This window comes from Eutrigla gurnardus, assembly GCF_963514095.1.
Source record: "Eutrigla gurnardus genome assembly, chromosome: 9".
Lineage (NCBI taxonomy): Eukaryota > Metazoa > Chordata > Actinopteri > Perciformes > Triglidae > Eutrigla > Eutrigla gurnardus.
Window position 1 is genome coordinate 27,214,976 of NC_139923.1, and position 19,104 is coordinate 27,234,079.

Here is a 19,104-nt window from a genome sequence, read left to right on the forward strand (position 1 = left end):
TATTTTTTTCTCTTAGTCTGGCCCTAATACTCCGTCGTATACTGACCCTTTTTTACTTTTTTAAAACTTGACATTATACTGACTTTTTTCATCACTTTTTTCGACTACTTTTCTGACTTTTTAAAATATCTTTTTATTTATTTTTTACTTTTTTCAAAATTCTATACTGACTTTAAAAAAAACTTTTTTCGACATTCTAAACTTTTAAAACTTTTTTTGCCATTATACTGACTTGTTTCATCAATTTTTTCGACTACTTAACTGACTTTTTAAAACTTTTAACATTCTATTCTTACTTTTTTTTTTTTTTTTTTTTTACTTTTTTCGACATTCTATCCTGACTTTCTTTTTTTTTAAATAACTTTTTTTCTGTAGTATAGTATGTCTAAAAAAGTCAGAAAAAAGTCTTCTTCATCAATGTGATGGAACTGAACTGTGCCAATATACCACAATATTTTATCTGAATGGTTGTGTTTTGTTCTACAAACTTCAATCAGGAGTTGGTGCAAAGCAACAAAAACAACATTGGACATTCATTGGACTCCAGATGAATGCTTATGTTTTTCCATATCTGTGTAAATAAGCGACTGTTTGCTCAGATTTTGTCATATCTCTCAAACTTCTACCAGAAATGTCTATCTCCTATCTCCTATTCCTTGACCTCTGGGGAAAACGTCACGGGGTTAAGGAAAGGCGATAGGAGAACTCAAAAGGATTTAGGTAAAGTCGACCGCGGTGCTCAGAGAATCCGACCGGACTTTCACTAAGCTACGTCATTATAACGCGGCCGCTGATGATTGACAGCTGATGATCGGCACCGGTGATTGACGTGCGTCTGCACTGGAGAAACTACAATAATGGACTACAAAAAACGCGTCGTCCACTTCTCCACATGTTGGTTTTATCAACAGCTGGTTCACTGACCGGCTTCAGGTCCAGCAGCTCCTCCTTCCTGTTTGACCGGTTGCTTTATTTACGTTTCATTCATGGTTTTAGTTTCGTTTTTGTCAAACATTTGTAACATGATTGAAATAATAATAAAAAAAAATACCATTCAATTATTATCACTGTCCACACATTTATCATCACTATTCCAATTACTACATGTCTGCATGAAAGTAACTGTTAAATATGTAAATGCACCATGGGCGAGCGGTCATAATAAGCTATAAATGCAGTGCATGCCCAAGCCCTTCAATAAAAATAATTGAAAATATTAATCTGGCAGTGTGTTCAATTATACAATACCTTAGTTTTACTGTTTTGGTCTTAAATCCGTGCCTAATCTGTCCCGTTTTGCTTGCGAAAAGCTGGAAAGCTGACAGCTTGTTTCGCGCATGCGCACTGTGACACCGACTAGTACAGTTACTGCTAAAGGCTGTTTACTGTAGATGAGCATTTTGAATGGCAAAAAAGCTGTCAGTGAAGCAGCTTATCTGCCAACGCGCATGCGCAAAAATGACTTGTTTGAATTGTTCAGCGGGAAACTGTAGTGGTTCATTCATTGTGTAGCCTGGTCAAAATGGCTGAAAATATTGATTATATTCAGGCTTTGCGTTCAGTGCCGTTTTCGCGGAGACCTTTTGAGGAAAAGAAAGCTATAATTTCAAGTGGTCGGCCAACTCCTGAAGTAAATATCACAAAGACTGCAAAGAATTCCGTCCGTCACTTTCAAGCTAGCGCGTATGAGAAACATAAATGGCTAGCTAGCCGACCCCCCTCCCGTCAAACGATCCGGTCTGACAGCGACATATTGCCTGTTCATTCATGAAAACCATCTCGAAACACTCTCAGTCAAACAAGGTGGGGAATGAGAAATCTGCGGCGCTACTAGCCTAGTTCGTTTTAAAAACACACCGGCAGCAGCGCCTACTGATCTGAGACGTGTCAGTGAGTTACTGTAAATGCTGTGCGGAAAACCAGCTGTGGTCTGTGATTGAGGTGCAGACGGGTGAGTTTGGAGCTGACGAGAGGATCGCGCTGACGACCGCTTCGTTACATTTTTCTCATTGAAAAACTATACAACTGGCATTTAGATGATGTTCTCCATAAAAAAATAAGTGAAATACTGTAATAACAATTCGGTTTTAGAAATCAACCGCTTATAGTGATCAAATGTACTCTGGACCAACGTGATCACTACAAGCTGTTTCCACTAACCATATTATATTTTTTATTAAAAAATATAATGCCCCCCCACGGGCGCGCATGGTATTGACACTTCAGCATGACCACAGTAAACGGTCACCGCTCGCCACTGAAATGCACATATCGTTTGTTTTCATGAACGGCCGAGGTGTGCGGCACTTTAAATGTTGCTCTCGCAAAGAATTGTGGGACGGCGTAATCTCCTTTCCTTTCGCATAGGAAGGTCCGTTGCATCCTATGCTAAAGGAAAAGTTTTTTTTTACAACGATTTAAAAAAGATATAGATTTAAACTGCTCTTTCTGTGTAGGACACCCTGAAGATATTTTTCATTTATTTTGGTCTTGCCCTCTCTCAACTAAATTATGGGAAGATATTTGTAATCTGATTTGTTTTTCGATTGAACCTCTTTTTTCCCTGTGCTTTGAACATGTATTGTTTGGCTTCACTGACAATCCATCTTCTAAAGAAAAACAATACTATATCATCAATCTTATTATACAATTAGCCAAATGGCACATTCATAAATGTCGTTACACTAATCAAAAACCACTTTTTCTTATTTTTGAAAATGAAGCCAAACAATACATCAAGTCTATTAAAAAATCCATCAACATGAAAGCTATAAAGACTTTGAATTTATGTACACTTTATAATGTTTTTGTATGAAAGCTCGTCTCTGCATTGTCTGTATTGAAACCCCTGGCGATGTTCTGTTGGTGTATTGAATTGTATTGCACCATAATGACTTAATAAAGTTTCTAAAAAAAAACAAAAAACAAAGCGAACACAAAGCGAAAAAAAAAAATATATATATTTAATTATTATTCATTTATGGTTTTAGTTTCGTTTTTGTCAAACATTGTAACATGATTGAAATAAATAAATAAAAAAACATTCAATTATTATCACTGTCCACACACATTTATCATCACTATTCCAATTACTATATGTCTGCATGAAAGTCATTGTTAAATATGTAAATGCACATATCGTTTGTTTTCATGAATGGCCGAGGTGGTCGGCACTTTAAATGTTGCTCTCGCAAAGAATTGTGGGTCGGCGTAATCTCCTTTCCTATCGCATAGGAAGGTCCGTTGCATCCTATGCTAAAGGAGCTCTGAAAGGAAGCATTGGAGCTCCTTTCCTTTGCATTTAGAGAATCCGAACAGCTCTTATCATGGCGGCCACTTGTTTACTTCCGGGTCACTTCTTCAGTGAGGAACCTTCCTAAGCAAAAAAGACTATTCGACTGCACCCAAAGACTATTCGACTGCACCCCAGGTCTCCATGTCGACGTGTGTTAACAGTTATAGCTTCTTACTGCTGCCCCCAAGTGGACAAACCCGGTCATTGCAGGTTGGATGTTTTATTTTATTTTTTGCTACTACTTACAATGTAATGGTGAGACAAAAAGACAAAGGGAGCTGCACAATATAATTAAGCTTTTTTTATTTTTTATTTGGAGATTAAAAACTAAATGTAATCCTTCACATTGGTGAACATCAGTGCTGATGTTATATTTTGTTGTAATAAAGTATATTTCTAGAATGCACGTGACTCACACAACTCTTTTGATGTTCCTGGCTTTTATACATGTGTGTAGAATGTCCTGCGTGGCTCCATTAATCACTCCATGGCTGCCTATAGATGAGGGGGAAAGCACTCTGCACGCTGGTGTTTCCCATTACATCGCTACAGGGGAGAATGAAAAAAATAAAAGAAATAAAAATCACACCTGTGGAGTTGAACATCCAATTGTTCTTATCTGCTTCAGGGTGAATTCAGCCAAGGTATTTTTGTATGCTTTAAGTCACGCATTTCTGAAGGAATACCAAAAAAAAAAACACCATTTCAAGCATCTTTAATTAGCTATTTATTTTAGATTTTAAATTAAAAAGTCATGAGTGCTACAGTTTCATGTAAATATGCTGTGAGTGAGAGAGATGGAGGGAAGGGGGAGGTGGAAGGTAATCACACTTGCACACTACTAATGGTAGCCTATAAGTGATGACACACCGTTTTAGACCGCAGCTCTGACGTTTCCTGAAATATTACTCCACAAACCGGAGCGCCTTCCCAACCAGGAGACCGGAGCGAACCTCGAAGAATCCCTCCAGGAAGTATTGTCCTTTCCCGTGTCACAGTTTGCTGCTCAGCTGTGGCTGCGCGTGGATCCCGGCCGACCCCGGAAACCCTCCGTCGAAGGCGGCGTTCAGCACCTCGTCCAGGTTGGCGGCGGTGACGAAGTCGAGGTCCGCTCGTACGTTGGCCGGGAGATCCTCCAGGTCCTTCTCGTTGCGTTTGGGGAGGATGACACGCTTCACTCCGGCCCTGTAGGCCGCCAGGACCTTGTCCTTGATCCCGCCCACCTGAAGGAGAAAAAAACAGAATGAATCCCGTTATAAATAAATAATAAATACATACATATTTACAACGTTGTCATGTGTTGAACTGAGAACTCACCGGCAGCACCAGCCCTCTCAGCGTGATCTCTCCCGTCATGGCGACGTCCGATCTGACCAACCGGCCGCTAAACAGCGAGGCCAGGCAGGTTACTATGGTAACGCCTGCAGAGGGGCCATCCTTGGTGACGGCTCCGGCGGGGAAGTGGAGGTGGATGTCCGTCCCTTCTAGCGGGTCTGGTCCGCCCACCACTGTTCAAACCCACAGAAATGACAATAACACTGTTTACTTGCCGACATATGGGCTTTTCAAATAAATGTGCTCCTTTGTGTTTATTGGGTACCATTTCTGACAAACACTCCAGATATTACACATATTTGTCTTTAAAACACAAGATAAAACAGATCTTTGCTCCTTACACAGGCTGCCTGGTTACATGTGTTTGTTTTTAAAATGGGTGATAATGAAGAAATAATACATTTAACACACATTCTACACCAGCTAAACTTCTGAACTAAGCCAAGAAACATTCACTAATATTGATCAGTTAGATTGAGGCTGCTAGGAAAACCAAATACGCATCAAGAAAGGCTTATTGGCGTAACCATGGTAACGTCACGTTGTAAGAGGAGAGGTAGAGAAGAGTCTGACCAAGATGGGAATTAAATAAAATATGATAGATTTGTGTTTATTTCTCACGTTCCACCCTGATGGTCTAAAATAACATAGATATCTAACAGATATAGAACAGTGTGGAAACAGTATAGAAAATGAACTCGCGGTTGGTGAGCTGGTAGGTCTTGGCGCTCGCTCGGAGCCAGCTGATGGCCAGATGGGCGGATTCCTTCATAACGTCTCCCAGCTGACCGGTCAGAGTGAGCTGACCTTCTCCCTCCATCCGACTGGCCTCCACAATCAGGATCTCCCCGCCGAGGGGGGTCCAGGCCAGACCCACTGCCACGCCGGGCAGCGTGAGCCTCTCGGACACCTTCACACACACACACACACACACACACACACACACACACACACACACACACACACACACACACACACACACACACACACACACACACACACACACACACACACACACACACACACACACACGTAAAGCTAATGGAATAATGCTGGAATTTGAACAGAATACCACATAATGACTTCAAGGAGGGTTTGTAATCGCTCATCTTTCATTCATGTTTGTTTTTTTTTGAAGGAGTGTAGAACAAAGAAAATATGAAAAAGACAGAAAACGCCCGACAAACTGTATCGTGTTTCACATTATAAAGTAAGATACTAGTCAAGTAGCCGCTGCATTATTCTGACTTTATCTGCAGCAGCTGTCAGACATGTTCACCGTGACAGCCGGCCAGGAAGGTCAGACAGCCGCAGGAAAGAAAGACACGACTCACAAAAAGTTCAGCTTTCAGGTGAGATTTCAGGATGAACCTAAAATGCACTTTAACCTTTCCAGGTGACCTTAATTTGACCTCCCCTAAACCTTTGAATGCACATGTCCAACTGTCCAATGTTTCTTTTTGCACAGCTTGCTGTTCTCTAACACGGAGCTGAACGGCAACACTCACAACAGCTGTTTGATCCTTGACTCGACCAATCAATGTCCTGCTTCAATTAGAGTCGGCATTTAAACATCCTCTTCATCACGCTGTTCACATTATGACATCATGAGACCAACCACCTCGCCATTCAAACAGGATGTTGGCAGACGGAAGTGGCCAATGAGCTTAGAGCGTCACAGAGTGTCATCAGCAGGTTGCTATGGAGACACAGAGAGACTGGAAGAGTCCCAGAAAGCAGAGACGTGGACGTCCTTTGGTCACATGACAGGTTATTGAGACAGTGACATGTTTTGTTGTGGTAAACTCACCACTGCTGCTGGCTTCTGTTTCAAGAATTAGTTTGAGATGAGGAAATCACCATTGCATGCTTCTATTAAATGCCCTACCTTCATGATATAATATCACTGCAGCGTCAACTCTTTCCATTTCCCCTGAAGCCAACTATCCCAACTTGTCGTGAGTCATGTGTGTATTTATATTTGGAGATGAATTCTGCTCTGAGCTCTGCGAGTGTGCGTTGTGGATGTCGGTGGCTTACCTCCATTTCAAACAGCGGATGTCCCAGGATGTCTTTCAGGGCCACGTGGTCGATCACTATGGGCATCTCCGGGGGAACCGCCTTGTCTGAGCACACGGGAGATTCATTCAATCCTAAATAACTGCAACTTCCCCTTTAATCATCTGCAGTAGAACATCTGGTCACTTTTTGCCCTTTCAAGCCGACTAGCACCACCTTGTGTTAATAAGATCATTAGGCAACAGACAAGTGGGGGGGGGGGGGGGGGGGGGGCTCAGGCTCTTACCCCCCTGCTGTGTTGGGCTCTCGGGGGTCCGGGTCTCCGTCTTGGGGACCCAGTGACCTTCAGCGACCCTCACGGCCACGGCTCGGCAGATCGCCCCCAGCTTCCTCTCTAGGGAGCGCACCCCCGCCTCACGGGTGTAGCTGGGAAAAACACACACAAAACCAGCAGGTGGTTGGTTGTCGGGTGTGATCGCAGGTGATCACAGGTGTTTTACATGAATGAATGTGTGTGTGCGTGCGTGTGTGTACCTGCTGATTATAGCCTGTGTGCTGTCCTGTGGTATATGCAGCTGTTGAGGTGTTAATCCATGTTGTTCGAGCTGGTTTGGGATCAGGTGACGGTGAGCTATCTCCACCTTCTCCTCCTGAGTGTAGCCTGAAACACACACACACACACACACACACACACACACACACACACACACACACACACACACACACACACACACACACACACACACACACACACACACACACACACACACACACACACACAGGATTGTAGGATCTTAATCTGCAGCAGAATCATTCCTTCTTTGTTGCGCCTACGTTCCCCACAATGCAACTGACTGCTGACAGTTTGGATGCAGATTTGGGAGTGCTACGCTAGGAGTGGTTAGCTCATCTTTTATATATTTTTTACCCCTTCACCAATCCCACTCATGCTGGAACCTAATCAATCTAACCAACGAAGGCAACGAGCCAATCAGAGGCAGCGTGGGACGAGGGGCTCCAGAGCTTTTTATTCATGACATTTCACACAGAAAGGCCTTTGAGGACTTCATTAAGTAATTTTGCTAAGTTGTACAAACTAAATTGTAATTTGATCAGCACGACTCGGCTCTTCCAGCCCGTAATCTCTCCAATTACTGACAAATTAAACACTTACTCACGGATTTACACGCTCAATTTACTTCCCTGCCACCAAAAACATCTCCTAACCGAATCTTAGAAACCAAACACTATCCAGTCTGTATGTGCTAAAACCCACCTGGGACCTGCAGCACCTCCATCCTGTCCAGCAGGGCGGGGGGGATGGTTGCCGTGGTGTTCGCGGTGGCGATAAAGAGCACTTGGGAGAGGTCAAAGGCCACATTGAGGTAATGGTCTGTGAAGCTGTGGTTCTGCTCCGGGTCCAGGACCTGAGGGGAATGTGGAGAGAGAGACGTTTCAGAAAGTGGACATCTGGAGGAGGATCACATGTGGCCTTAATCCTCCTCTGTGGATCTGAGTACACAAAGTGGTCTTGGAGAAGGGGGTCTGACCTCCAGCAGAGCAGCGGCGGGGTCTCCCTGCAGGCTCTTCCCCAGCTTGTCCACCTCGTCCAGGAGGAACACGGGATTATTGACGGCCGCCGTCTTCAGCCCGTTGATGATGCGACCCGGCATGCTCCCCACGTACGTGCGCCTGGACACAAAAGTGCAGAATTGTGTGTTTTTTTTTTAAATCGTGCAACATTGACACACTAATCGACTCATCGCATCACTAAGCAACAGCAGAACGTCGACAGGGAGTTCTCCGTGGCGAATGCGAGCACGTGTCGAGCATTTGCGATGGCGAAAGCGTGAAATGTGCCGTTTCGGAGGGTTCAAAGAAAAGATATAAAAAAATAAAATAAACCTCTCAAGAGGTTTATAGATGTTCGTTGAACACATTGATTAATTGACTGTAAAGTTCAAATCTCTTTATGGCTCGGACCACCTGCTGTTGGTAGAACGTCAGACATGTGCCTCTCATCTGGATCCGAGTCCGGATCTCCACGCCGCTTCTTTCAAACTCTGCATCCTGAGATGAACCGTCCAACCTAACGATATATGCACGATTGACTCCAGACTCGGCACAGATGTTTGCTCACAGACTGATCCGAGGCCAGCTGAGACCTCTGACGACCTTTTGACCCACCCAAAAGAAACCGTGTAACATGTGTGAGACCATCAAGACTCACTGCACTTCATTAGGATTTCACTGTTTGTGTTCCAGTAATTTCCCCTGATGTATCTTTAATTCCATAACCGATGTGGTCTTTTGTAAAAACAAACAAACATGTATTCTATTAACACCGGGGTTTTTTTTTGCCAGGAAATAACAGATGACCTCCATCTGACCTCTATCTGACGTTACGGCATCGTTTATCAAATTGACGTCTGTTTGTTGAACACGATTCATGTTGTTTTCTCCACATGCAAGCTCCGATGGGATCCCATGATAATAAAATAGATATGTCTCGTCTTATTTACGGGAATTAGAAATGACAACGTTCAAAACCTTAAATGCAGCTCAGAGCTGCAGCTGCAAAAGCTCAAAAGCTCCACGGAAACTTTAGAGAAATGGCTGATTTACTGGAAGTTGTGTAAACAGTTTGTGTTTCCAAACCTTCTGCACCCTTTTTTTTTACGTTTTTTTGTTTGTTTTTTTTAAGGTGCAATACAAGTGACGAATGTGAACAATGATGTTGACATGTTATATATATATATATATATTATATAATATATGGTTTTCTAGCCCTGCGATAGACTGGCGTCCTGTCCAGGGTGTACCCCGCCTTCGCCCAATGACAGCTGGGATTGGCTCCAGCCCCCCCGTGACCCTAAATACAGGATAAGCGGTAGAAAATGGATGGATGGATGGATGGATATGGTTTTCTGTGTTTTTTTCTCAGAGGTAGCATGAGCGAAAAACGTGTTTTTTGCGATTTTGGAGACCCGGAGAGTTGTTATTCTGCAGAATATTAACTATTCGTGTAAATATGGCGACGTAGGCCTCTCGCTGTGTGAAGCTCTACCAGCAGCGCCCCGGGCCGGACCGCCCGGAGAGCTGCTGGTAGAGCTACTGGCATGATTTCCCCGAGCGGTCGACACACCTGCAGCCAGCTTGTTGGACGTTTTGATGAAGATTCTTTCACTGCTCCTCTCCAACACAAGTCTTCTTGAAATGCTGAGATGTGGTCGTGTGATGGAGTGGGTTTGAAAGAGAGCTTAAAGTCGGCAGCAGAGGGCGCTGTTCTCCAGTACGCCAAAGTCAGCTCCACATCCACAAACTCCCTGAATCCCACTTTATCCATTACTTATGACTCGGATATAACAACAAAACTGCAGTCTATTATTAATAAAAGTCCATAAATGATTGTCTTTGAGACGTCTCAGGACTTTTATATTGATGTGGATTTAAGCTGCAGTAAACTCTCCATGAAGTGTGTGAGACATCTGCTGCATCCCGCCGTACCTGTGTCCTCGGATGTCCGACTGGTCGCAGACGCCTCCCAGAGCGATGCGGTGAAACTCTCTGCCCAGGGTCCTCGCTATGGAGCGTCCCACGCTGGTCTTCCCGACCCCCGGGGGCCCCACGAAGCACAGGATGGGCCCCTATAAAGATGGAACGGATAAATGACGGTGACGATAAAGAAAGAAACAAAAAATAAGCAAAGAGAAAATCCCCTTTTTTGATGCACCTTCAGGGAAGTCTTCAGCTGCCTCACAGCCAGGTACTCCAGCACGCGTCTCTTCAGCTTGTCCATGGCATAGTGGTCGTTGTCCAATAGGGTGCGAGCAGCTCGGATGTCCAGGCAGTCTGAAGGGCGTTGTGTTGGGGCGGGGCGAGAGAAGAGAGAGGGAGAGGACAGGTTAGTTAGCGAAGGTGAAGACGGTGAGGTGTGAGGTGAGGACACAGGAGGAGGGAGACAGACAATCCTCCCAAACCGGGATTCGTTGTGCAGGACATGCTGTACTTTTCAGTATGACCTCTGACCCCTGCAATCAGCTGAACCTGATTACGTGGTCAGCGAGCGGAGCCAGAAGGACACATCTTTATGCCATCATATCATATTCATGAACTCATCCAGCCAGCGGTCCTGATGCAACCGCAAATCCATCTCTGTGTGGTTTCCCGTCAAAGACAAAATATTACTCCTTTTGGGATTTTTATGGAAATTAATCCGGGGTTCACATTTAGACGCGAGAGATAACAGGAATAAGACGGCGTCGACGTCACGTCAGCCATTTAAAGCTGCATATACACTCACATATATCACCTTTTATTATATTATTAATGTGTAATATATCCACACACTTCTCTCTAAATGCCCCTCTGTGTTCCCCAGCTAGTCGATCCGGTTAAATCGGAGCATATTTTGCCGTGAATGCTAAAACACTCCTCAGGGCTGCGTTGGCACCGGATCAGGTGTTTTGGGTGAAAAACAACAGGCCTCCCATTCATTGTGACGTGTGGGTGTGTTTAGGCTGCGTGGGTCAGGACAGACGGCCGCGGGAGGAAGGAGCGGTGTGATTAAAGGGCAACACTTTAGATGAGGGAACACATATTAACCATGAACTAGTTTCTTATTAGCATGCATATTAGTAGCATATTGGCTGTTTTTAAGCCATTATAAATCACTTACTAATGCCTTATTCTGCATGATCCTATTACTACTAGGCCATTAACTACTGAGAGAGTTTTCCATCAATCATTTCCTAATCACTGCTTATTGATAGTGAGTTGTTGTAAACCACTTAATAAGAATAAGCTAATAAGAAATGGTTAATATGTGGTCCCTAATCTAAAGTGTTACCGATTAAAGTCACGGCGGCAAAGTCACATGATTTGGTCTAAAATCCTTCCCCTCACCTACAAAGATGGTCCGGCCCCATCATATCGTGGAAGCTCATTAAACCCCACTGTCTCTACCAGGCGCTCTCAGAATAAAGGGTTACGTAGTCGCTCCTGCCAGAGCTTTCAGCCATGGAACTCCTCTTCTGTGGAACCATCTTCTGGTTCTGGTTCGGGAGGCAGACACATTTAAGAGGAGGCTTTCCTCCTTGACAACACTTAGGGCTGGCTCGGTTGGCCTTGAACCAGCTCTTAGCGAGCTGTGCTGCTATTGGTCTCGACTGCCGGGGGGATTCATAATGACACACTGAGCCTCGTTCTCGACCTCTCTCTGTTCCCCGGAGCCCTTGTGCTTTCTCCTAGTATTATTAAGGCGGCCGTCTATAGATTACTAACTCGACTCCTCCCGGGAGCGTGGCCGTGTTTTCTTGTCCAGCTTTTCATCCTCACCAGAATTTCAGCATAAAAGGACTAAAATGTGGATGTATCAAATAATGATGCTGAAATAATATTTTGATCTGATAAAATTATTATTTCAGCCTCATTATTTGATCTTACTAATCATTATTATTAGTTAAATCTCTAAAAATGGAATAATACCACGCAGTTATCACCCCTAACTTGCCGTCAGCACATGTATCTCTTTAAAAAATGAAAATGTGGCTTCCCACTGCCGAACCACGCTGCGTTTTCAACACGCGATGGTTTGCTGCAGCAGCGCAGTGATGTCACACGGTATTTAAAGCATGTGACATTTGTATTTGTGGATCTGGACTTTGTTTACCTTTAGTGCTTTTGCTCCACGGCAACTCCACCATCAGATCCAAGTAGTTCCTGGTCAGGGCGAATTCAGGCATGGACTGAGGCATCTTCTTCAATCTAACAAAAATAATGAATCATGAATGAGATTAAATCCAACACGGATCAGTCATCAGGGACATTGATTTAAGACAAAAACAGACCTGAGTGATGATGTGAAGGGATCAACCTTTGGTTTAATGGGCAAATACATGTTTTTAATGCATTTTCTTTTAAGTTTATGGGTGATTTTGTATCAATAACGCGTCTCCTTTCAGACTAGTGGAACGAAAACATTCAAAACTCTCATTTTTTTATTCTCCTTAATTGACCGGACTTTAGCTTTAGATAATAACATTTCATTTAAAAAAATATTGTTTTAATGTGAGTAATCAAACGGGGAAGTTCCATGATGAAATGTTACATTTTTACTTTCATTCATGTTAAACTCGTTTATTCTCATCTATACGTATGTTTTACAGTCGTTCATATATCATTCACAGCCTTATATGTTACATTATATCCCCTATAAGCCGGAGTGCAAATTGATTTTATGGCTGTTAATTTACAGTATTTTCTGATTTATGGAGCGATGCAAAACATAAAACCCTTTGACTCCAATATGTCAATGAAATGAATAAGAACTTTTTTTTCTTGCTTCATTCACAGACTTATTCCCTGGAAATGTATGCACATCAGCACATATATCATAAGATAATGACTATTAAATTAAACATTAAATTAATAATTCTCAATGTAAGGAATCAACCAGGGGGCTTTTCATGGCGATATCTGATAGTTAATTATGTTTTTACCCGTTAAAATGTTGTTTTCTTATATAAAAAAAAGTTTTTTTCTAAAATGAAATTATAAGTACTTGATCTAAAAAAGCATGTTCGGCACTGTGACATGTTGAGTTTGACCAATAGGAGCTCTATTGCTCAAACTCAAGGCATGATTCACCTCTTGAGTTCTTTGAGACAAACTCGGAGTGCAGCTTCGGGCATCTTGGCCCCGTGGACCTTCCTTTCCAAGGCTGCGGTGTCATCGCCATCCTCGTCTTCATCTTCCTCGTCCAGGTTGAACTGCCGGCCTGGGAACACGCCGCCTTTACGCACCGACAGCACCTGAACCGAGGAGAAACAGGCGAGGTGACCGGCACAGAAGATAAGACGTCGTTGGAAAGGAAAGAATGTTTCCTTACCTGCTTCTGATTGTCGGGACTTTTTTTCCTGGTTTTCTGCAGCAGCTTGAGTCCGTCTATCTGTCTGGTCAACATGGGCAGAGCCTTCTTAAAGCGCTCCTCCAAGGTCACCGCATCCAGAACCTTCACAGGGAGAGAGGACAGAACCTGGATTTCAAAACGCTGGGATGTTATTCACACAATCGTTTGAGTGAATCGTGGCCTGGAGACGGGATGGATAGGCGATGGGCAGGTCATGTTGCTATCAGCGGCCGCATTCCATTCTTTGTGAATTTGCGTCCCGGGGTCGGGTCTGTAGGGGGAGGGGGGGAGGGCATCGGATATCTCTCACTGTCTAAACTAACAGTGGATGCTGTTAGAAAAATTAGACCGGGATAAATGTAAAGTTTTGTTTTTTAAGTGTTCATGCAAAACCACGGCCAAACATGTTGACAGCTGAGGCAATTTGACCCTTTTTTTTTTGGTGTCTGTTTGCAATAATCCATGCCGCAAAGTGAAAACGTTGCCCTTGTGCCAAGAACACAATAGAAAAATGGGAAGAAGAAGAAAAACGTTATTTTTTTAGACCACAAGCTGCAGGTCATGACCGACGCAGAGATGGACAGAGGCATTCCTCAAAAATTTAAATGAATTATAGAAACCTTTTGGGGAATAAACATCCCAGTCAGTCTGTCTCTCAGTGATGATGATGTGTTCAAGCGCTCGACTTCCAAGCCTGTCAAACAGGGCGCTTTGAAGCAGAGCGATGTGGGCGAGACGCCCCGTTACCACCAGCTCTCTGAAGACACTGCAACTCCACGAGGCTCATTTTGCAGAGAACGTTTTTGTGCCAAACGAGTGTCTACTACTCAATTTCAAACACATGCAATCAGAGCGCTATTTGCTTTGCAGCGCAGTGAGGGCTGCGTTTCTTTGAGATTTACACAGGTTCCTCTTTCTGTCCGATTTGTGCAAAAGCCACGACAATCCTTCCCCAAGGGTTTGTTTCACAGAAATACAACATAAATAAAAATATGAGTAAGACGGCAACAGTCGGCTTCACCTGAAGTTTCTCCTTGTTCGAGGTGCGGATCATGGAGGCGACCACATCGGGGAGAGTTTCCCTGGGAAGACTGTCCAACAGACGCCTGAACTTGGCCACCGCTGGAACGGACATGTCCAACATACCCAACAGCTACACACACACACACACACACACACACACACACACACACACACACACACACAATTATATACGTGCAATGCAAATCCATGTCCCTTTATCTCGCCTCTGGAGGATGATGATGAATGCCGTATGTGTTCTTGTCATTAACCCTCGACATTCCACAGATTTATTTATGGTTTTCCAGGAATTCAGGCTTAACCGTGGATTAAATTAAGAATGCAAAAACACACGATGAAGCCATGTGTGCTGCACACCTGCAAGCTGCAAGTCATCCCACAGTGAGCTAAGATAAGATAAGATCTTTATTCATCCTGATGGATATTTATGTGCCCACTTTTCCAAGATAATGCTGTGACGTACCAGCGAAGGCAGCTGAGAGGAGTAACACTGAATGTTGTGGGTTTAAAAGAAATAAAAGGTCATTTTTCAGGAAGCTCATTCTTTTCTTTTGTAATTATCATAATCTAATCTTGAATTATTTGTTGTCTGGTAAATAAAGATATCTGAAATGAAGACACCTGTACTGCAGCCTGGTAGAACTGCTGGGACAGCTCGCCCAGCGCTCCATCTTCCGCTGGGACGCCCTCCGTTGGCGGGGTCGTGTACTGCTCCAGTTTATCCAACTGCTCAACCTGCAACAACAACATGTGTTTTTCACCCAATTAGAGAAGGCACATATTCATCCACGTTTGGATTTGTGAAATGCTGAGCGACGGGGTTTTTTTGGTCTGTTATATACGAAGCTGTGAGTCACTACAACCAGGAACACATATTTCACACCGATTCACCAGAAATAACTAAATGAGGAGATTCAGTTCAGTTTTATTCTTGTCATTGTTACAGAAAAACAAACTCAGAAAGACATAGTTTCCAAGTTGTTCCACCCATTACTTTATACACACTTTCATTTAAATAGAAAACAGGCTGTGCTGGCTAATATGAATTAGTTTCACAAGATGGATTATATGAGCACTAACGGCTCCCAGCTTTGTTTTCTCTCACACAACTCCATCTTAAACCATTTACTGATGTTGAATACATATATATATATATAAAAATATATATATATATATTTTACCTCTGCCAGGACAAAGGGTCGCTCCTTAAGCAGACTTGACACCTTGAAGCGGCACAATCCGGTGATGAGGAGGGTGTAGTGTGGCTTCGGCCAGTTGCTGCCCACCACCTGCACCGCGATGCCGGCCGTACCAATTCTACAGAGAGGGGGAGACAGATGACAGTTTAGCCTGAGCTTCATCAACTCACACTCAACCATAAATTGAAAGGTTTGAGTGTTGTGGTTCTTTGAATCATGGATGACCGGCAGAGGCAGCGTGAGGCCCCTCCCATCGTTTCGCTCAGATCGTGACCTGCTGACCCCGATCAAGGCAAGTCTCTAATTTGAGTCTCATGTCAATAACCACCAAGAGCCGAGCTTTGCCAGCTTCACACCGGAAGCAGTAAACTTCAAACAAAGATCTTAAACCGATTCCGTCACGCAGGATGATTCACATGTTGACAAAAACTTCTGCTTGTTTTCAGACTTCTAATCATCGATCGGCAACTTTTATTCCGCCTCAGGCCGAAAGGGAAGCGGTTTAAAAAAACAACAACTTCCAGGAAAACGAGCTTAATTTAAAGTCGCTTTGGTGACGCCGACACGTTTGTCAAAACATGCAGCGGGACGGCCTCGGCCACTGAAATAGAACACAATAAAATATTATACATGAGACTCCCACAATGCAATAAACCCGTGACAGCTCTGACGGCTTCTTCAGCAGCTTCAAAATATGAGCGTGACGCTGCAGCAGGATGTTGTGAGACTCTTAGCGTTGCATTCATGAAACCCATGAACAGCTTCTGGCACCCAAACAAATGTGTTTCTGCTTTACAGAGGACACAAATTCCTGGGTTTCATGTGAAGTGGAAACCACCGCAGAGTACAAGACTTCTGAACACACATGTACCGTGGTTTTCTTTTTTTTTAAGGGGGAAAGCAGATTGCATATAACCACCATTTAATCCCTCTTTTCCCTTAAGATCCACATTACTGTGGTCTACCACAACGGCAACAACCAAGAGAGACAGGGACATCAGATTTTCTTCTCTTTTTTATTATTATTATGTATAAGCTCTCTCTCTGCATCCTGGAGCCTCTAATCCAACTGAGCTGGCTGATTAGGAGGCCACAATGCAGCGCTAAGACACCAAGATGAGTGCTTCACCCGCGGGTGCCGCAGTTTGTTTCCAGTAAACTGTGGTCGAGATAGAGACAAACCTCTTTTCTTTGGCTTTTGGCACCATGCAGGGTGTTGATGTTGTGATTTTGTGTGTATATGTGCATATTTTCATCATGTGCATTTTATTTATTTTATTCTATTACTTGTATCTTTCTATTGTGTTACTCTATATAATGTGTTTCATGTTGTTGTGCACCTGGTGTTTGTTTAAATAAAGTTGATTGGATTGAAGTACTTAGAAACCAGACTGACCTATGAGACGGCTGGTGAAAGGTTCAAGTCCAGCTCTGTGCTTGGCTGCAGGGAAACTGCACACATCATCAATCTATTTTATTTTTCCTGTACCGGAGATTAGCTTTCAAGCAGCAAATCATCTGGACATTTACATTTGACATATTTATATAGAAAACATCCAGAGCTTCGCTGTTAATGAGGGTGGGAATAGAGGGAGAATGCTGCATTGACACGAGGCGGGGGAGACTTATTTTCACATCTCAGTTTCCCCATTTTCAGCCAGACTACATGTTTAAATAATGAGATAAAGCAGATCGGCGCCAGATTGTTTGTTATCCTGGAAATGCTTGTGAAACAAACAGACCTCATCCTATTTGTGATGAGTGATCAGAATTCTCTAGAACAAAAATCACTCAGTGAGAAAACAACAAACACAAACTAATGAAGACATTAGAATAAATATTAATGGCAGGTAAACACTGTAGTCGTTTGACACACACATGCCAGTAGATCCAACCTGATAAATGCTCATCTGTGTGTCTGAAATCTAACAAATGTTTCATGTTTTTCTCAAATTGTTTTATTCTATTATTTTTAGAGAAATATATGAAAAATGTACACATTGGGATTTCACAAGTGAATGGCACATATTTGAGTTGTGTCTACTTGGAGGGGAGACTGTTGGGGGTCTCCAACCTTCAAAACAAAATATACACGTTTACTCTCCACTCTCTATATATAGACATTTAAGAAAGTGTTGTATTACTTGTGCACGGTGGGGAGGTCGTCGGAGTCGTGCTCTGGGTCTCTGGTGTTGGGGATCACTCCTATGATAGTGCTTTTCAGGGAGGTGCCCCGCAGCAGCCGCTGGGTGACCAGGTGCATGTTCCGCGGAGAGTCCACGCTGAAGCGGACGGTGGAGCCCGGAAGGAGCACCCCTTCGTGGGTCAGCAGCAGCGGGAGGCGGCTCGGTATCTGAATCCCGCCGCCGGACGCCATTGCTTGACGTTTTCACCTTAGTATGTAGCACAAAAACTAAAACAACAAGCACTAACAAAAAAAAAGTTAAAACAGCCCGACGAGTGTAAACACTTCCGAGTGGTCCTTTCAAAATAAAACCCCCACCACTCGCTACCCGAATACATGATTAAACTTGACGCGTTAACGAGACACGCATTCAAAGATTACAACGCGATTAAAACGCGGTTGGTTTTGTTTTCACTCTCACTTTACCGACATTATTTACCCTGAAATTACACATTTACGATTCCCCCCTCATCCTGCTCATACTACTTCCTATATCCTCCGGAAGGCTACGGAAAGCACGCAGGGACAAACCGTACGGTTGGAGCGTTACTTGTGTTGATCAACGCTGTAGAATCAATTTTGCCGCCCGTTGCTTCACCCCTCACTTTTTTTTGTCATCCTGCTTTTTTAAAGATGATCTGTGATGAAAAGTTAATGAACCAAAACAATCTTGATGGTTGTGGAATTTGACATAACTAGCCTTTCAAAGGCTAATGATGGGAGTCGGTGTCACAGGGCGATAGTTATTGAAGCAGGATGGTGTTTTTGAACCATTACTAAAAAATGCTTTGAAGAAAGGCTTTTATTTTGTCTTTCGTTGTTTGAGGTCATGGAGTAAGATTTTCTCTCTCTCTCTCTCTCTCTCTCTCTCTCTCTCTCTCTCTCTCTCTCTCTCTCTCTCTCTCTCTCTCTCTCTCTATATATATATATATATATATATAAACAGGGCTCTCAAGTCTCACACATTTCAACCTGTTCACACGCTCTCACGCTATATCTAGTTTTCCACTTTGTGTTTTCCTGATACAAACAGAGCAGAGTTTGCAGTAGAGATATTGATAATTAACTATTTAACCTGCTGTCAGTTACACAGTTAAAATACATATTAAAGCTCAAAAAG

The 19,104-nt window shown here is 43.3% G+C and overlaps 1 protein-coding gene across 2 annotated transcripts; it reads right to left on the reverse strand.

Annotated features, from left to right (window-relative positions):
- Positions 1–3,541: 3,541 nt before the first annotated feature.
- On the reverse strand, positions 3,542–18,453 carry lonp2 (lon peptidase 2, peroxisomal). 2 transcript variants are annotated; one of them, XM_084017599.1, is made up of 17 exons: positions 17,944–18,448; positions 15,782–15,917; positions 15,222–15,335; positions 14,581–14,712; positions 13,539–13,661; positions 13,298–13,461; positions 12,321–12,415; positions 10,383–10,501; positions 10,157–10,296; positions 8,200–8,341; positions 7,926–8,076; positions 7,184–7,310; positions 6,936–7,075; positions 6,671–6,756; positions 5,333–5,540; positions 4,613–4,803; positions 3,542–4,518 (listed from the first exon to the last, which is right to left on the reverse strand). In XM_084017599.1, exons 1-17 carry the CDS (start codon positions 18,174–18,176, stop codon positions 4,288–4,290), a joined length of 2,532 nt encoding a protein of 843 aa, XP_083873725.1. In that variant the 5' UTR covers positions 18,177–18,448; the 3' UTR covers positions 3,542–4,287. The 2 variants fall into 2 exon arrangements, 1 of the variants encoding a protein (XP_083873725.1); XR_014597736.1 differs by lacking the exon at positions 6,671–6,756 and having other exon boundaries at positions 4,378–4,518; positions 17,944–18,453.
- Between the last annotated feature and the right edge of the window lie 651 nt (positions 18,454–19,104).

Excerpts from the sequence above, each read along its gene's own strand:
- lonp2 (XM_084017599.1), bottom strand. The coding sequence starts at position 18,176 with ATGGCGTCCGGCGGCGGGATTCAGATACCGAGCCGCCTCCCGCTGCTG. Across the intron at positions 15,336-15,781 it reads GACCCTTTGTCCTGGCAGAG|GTTGAGCAGTTGGATAAACT; the intron begins GTAAAATATATA and ends TTGTTGTTGCAG. Across the intron at positions 4,519-4,612 it reads TGAGAGGGCTGGTGCTGCCG|GTGGGCGGGATCAAGGACAA; the intron begins GTGAGTTCTCAG and ends TTTCTCCTTCAG.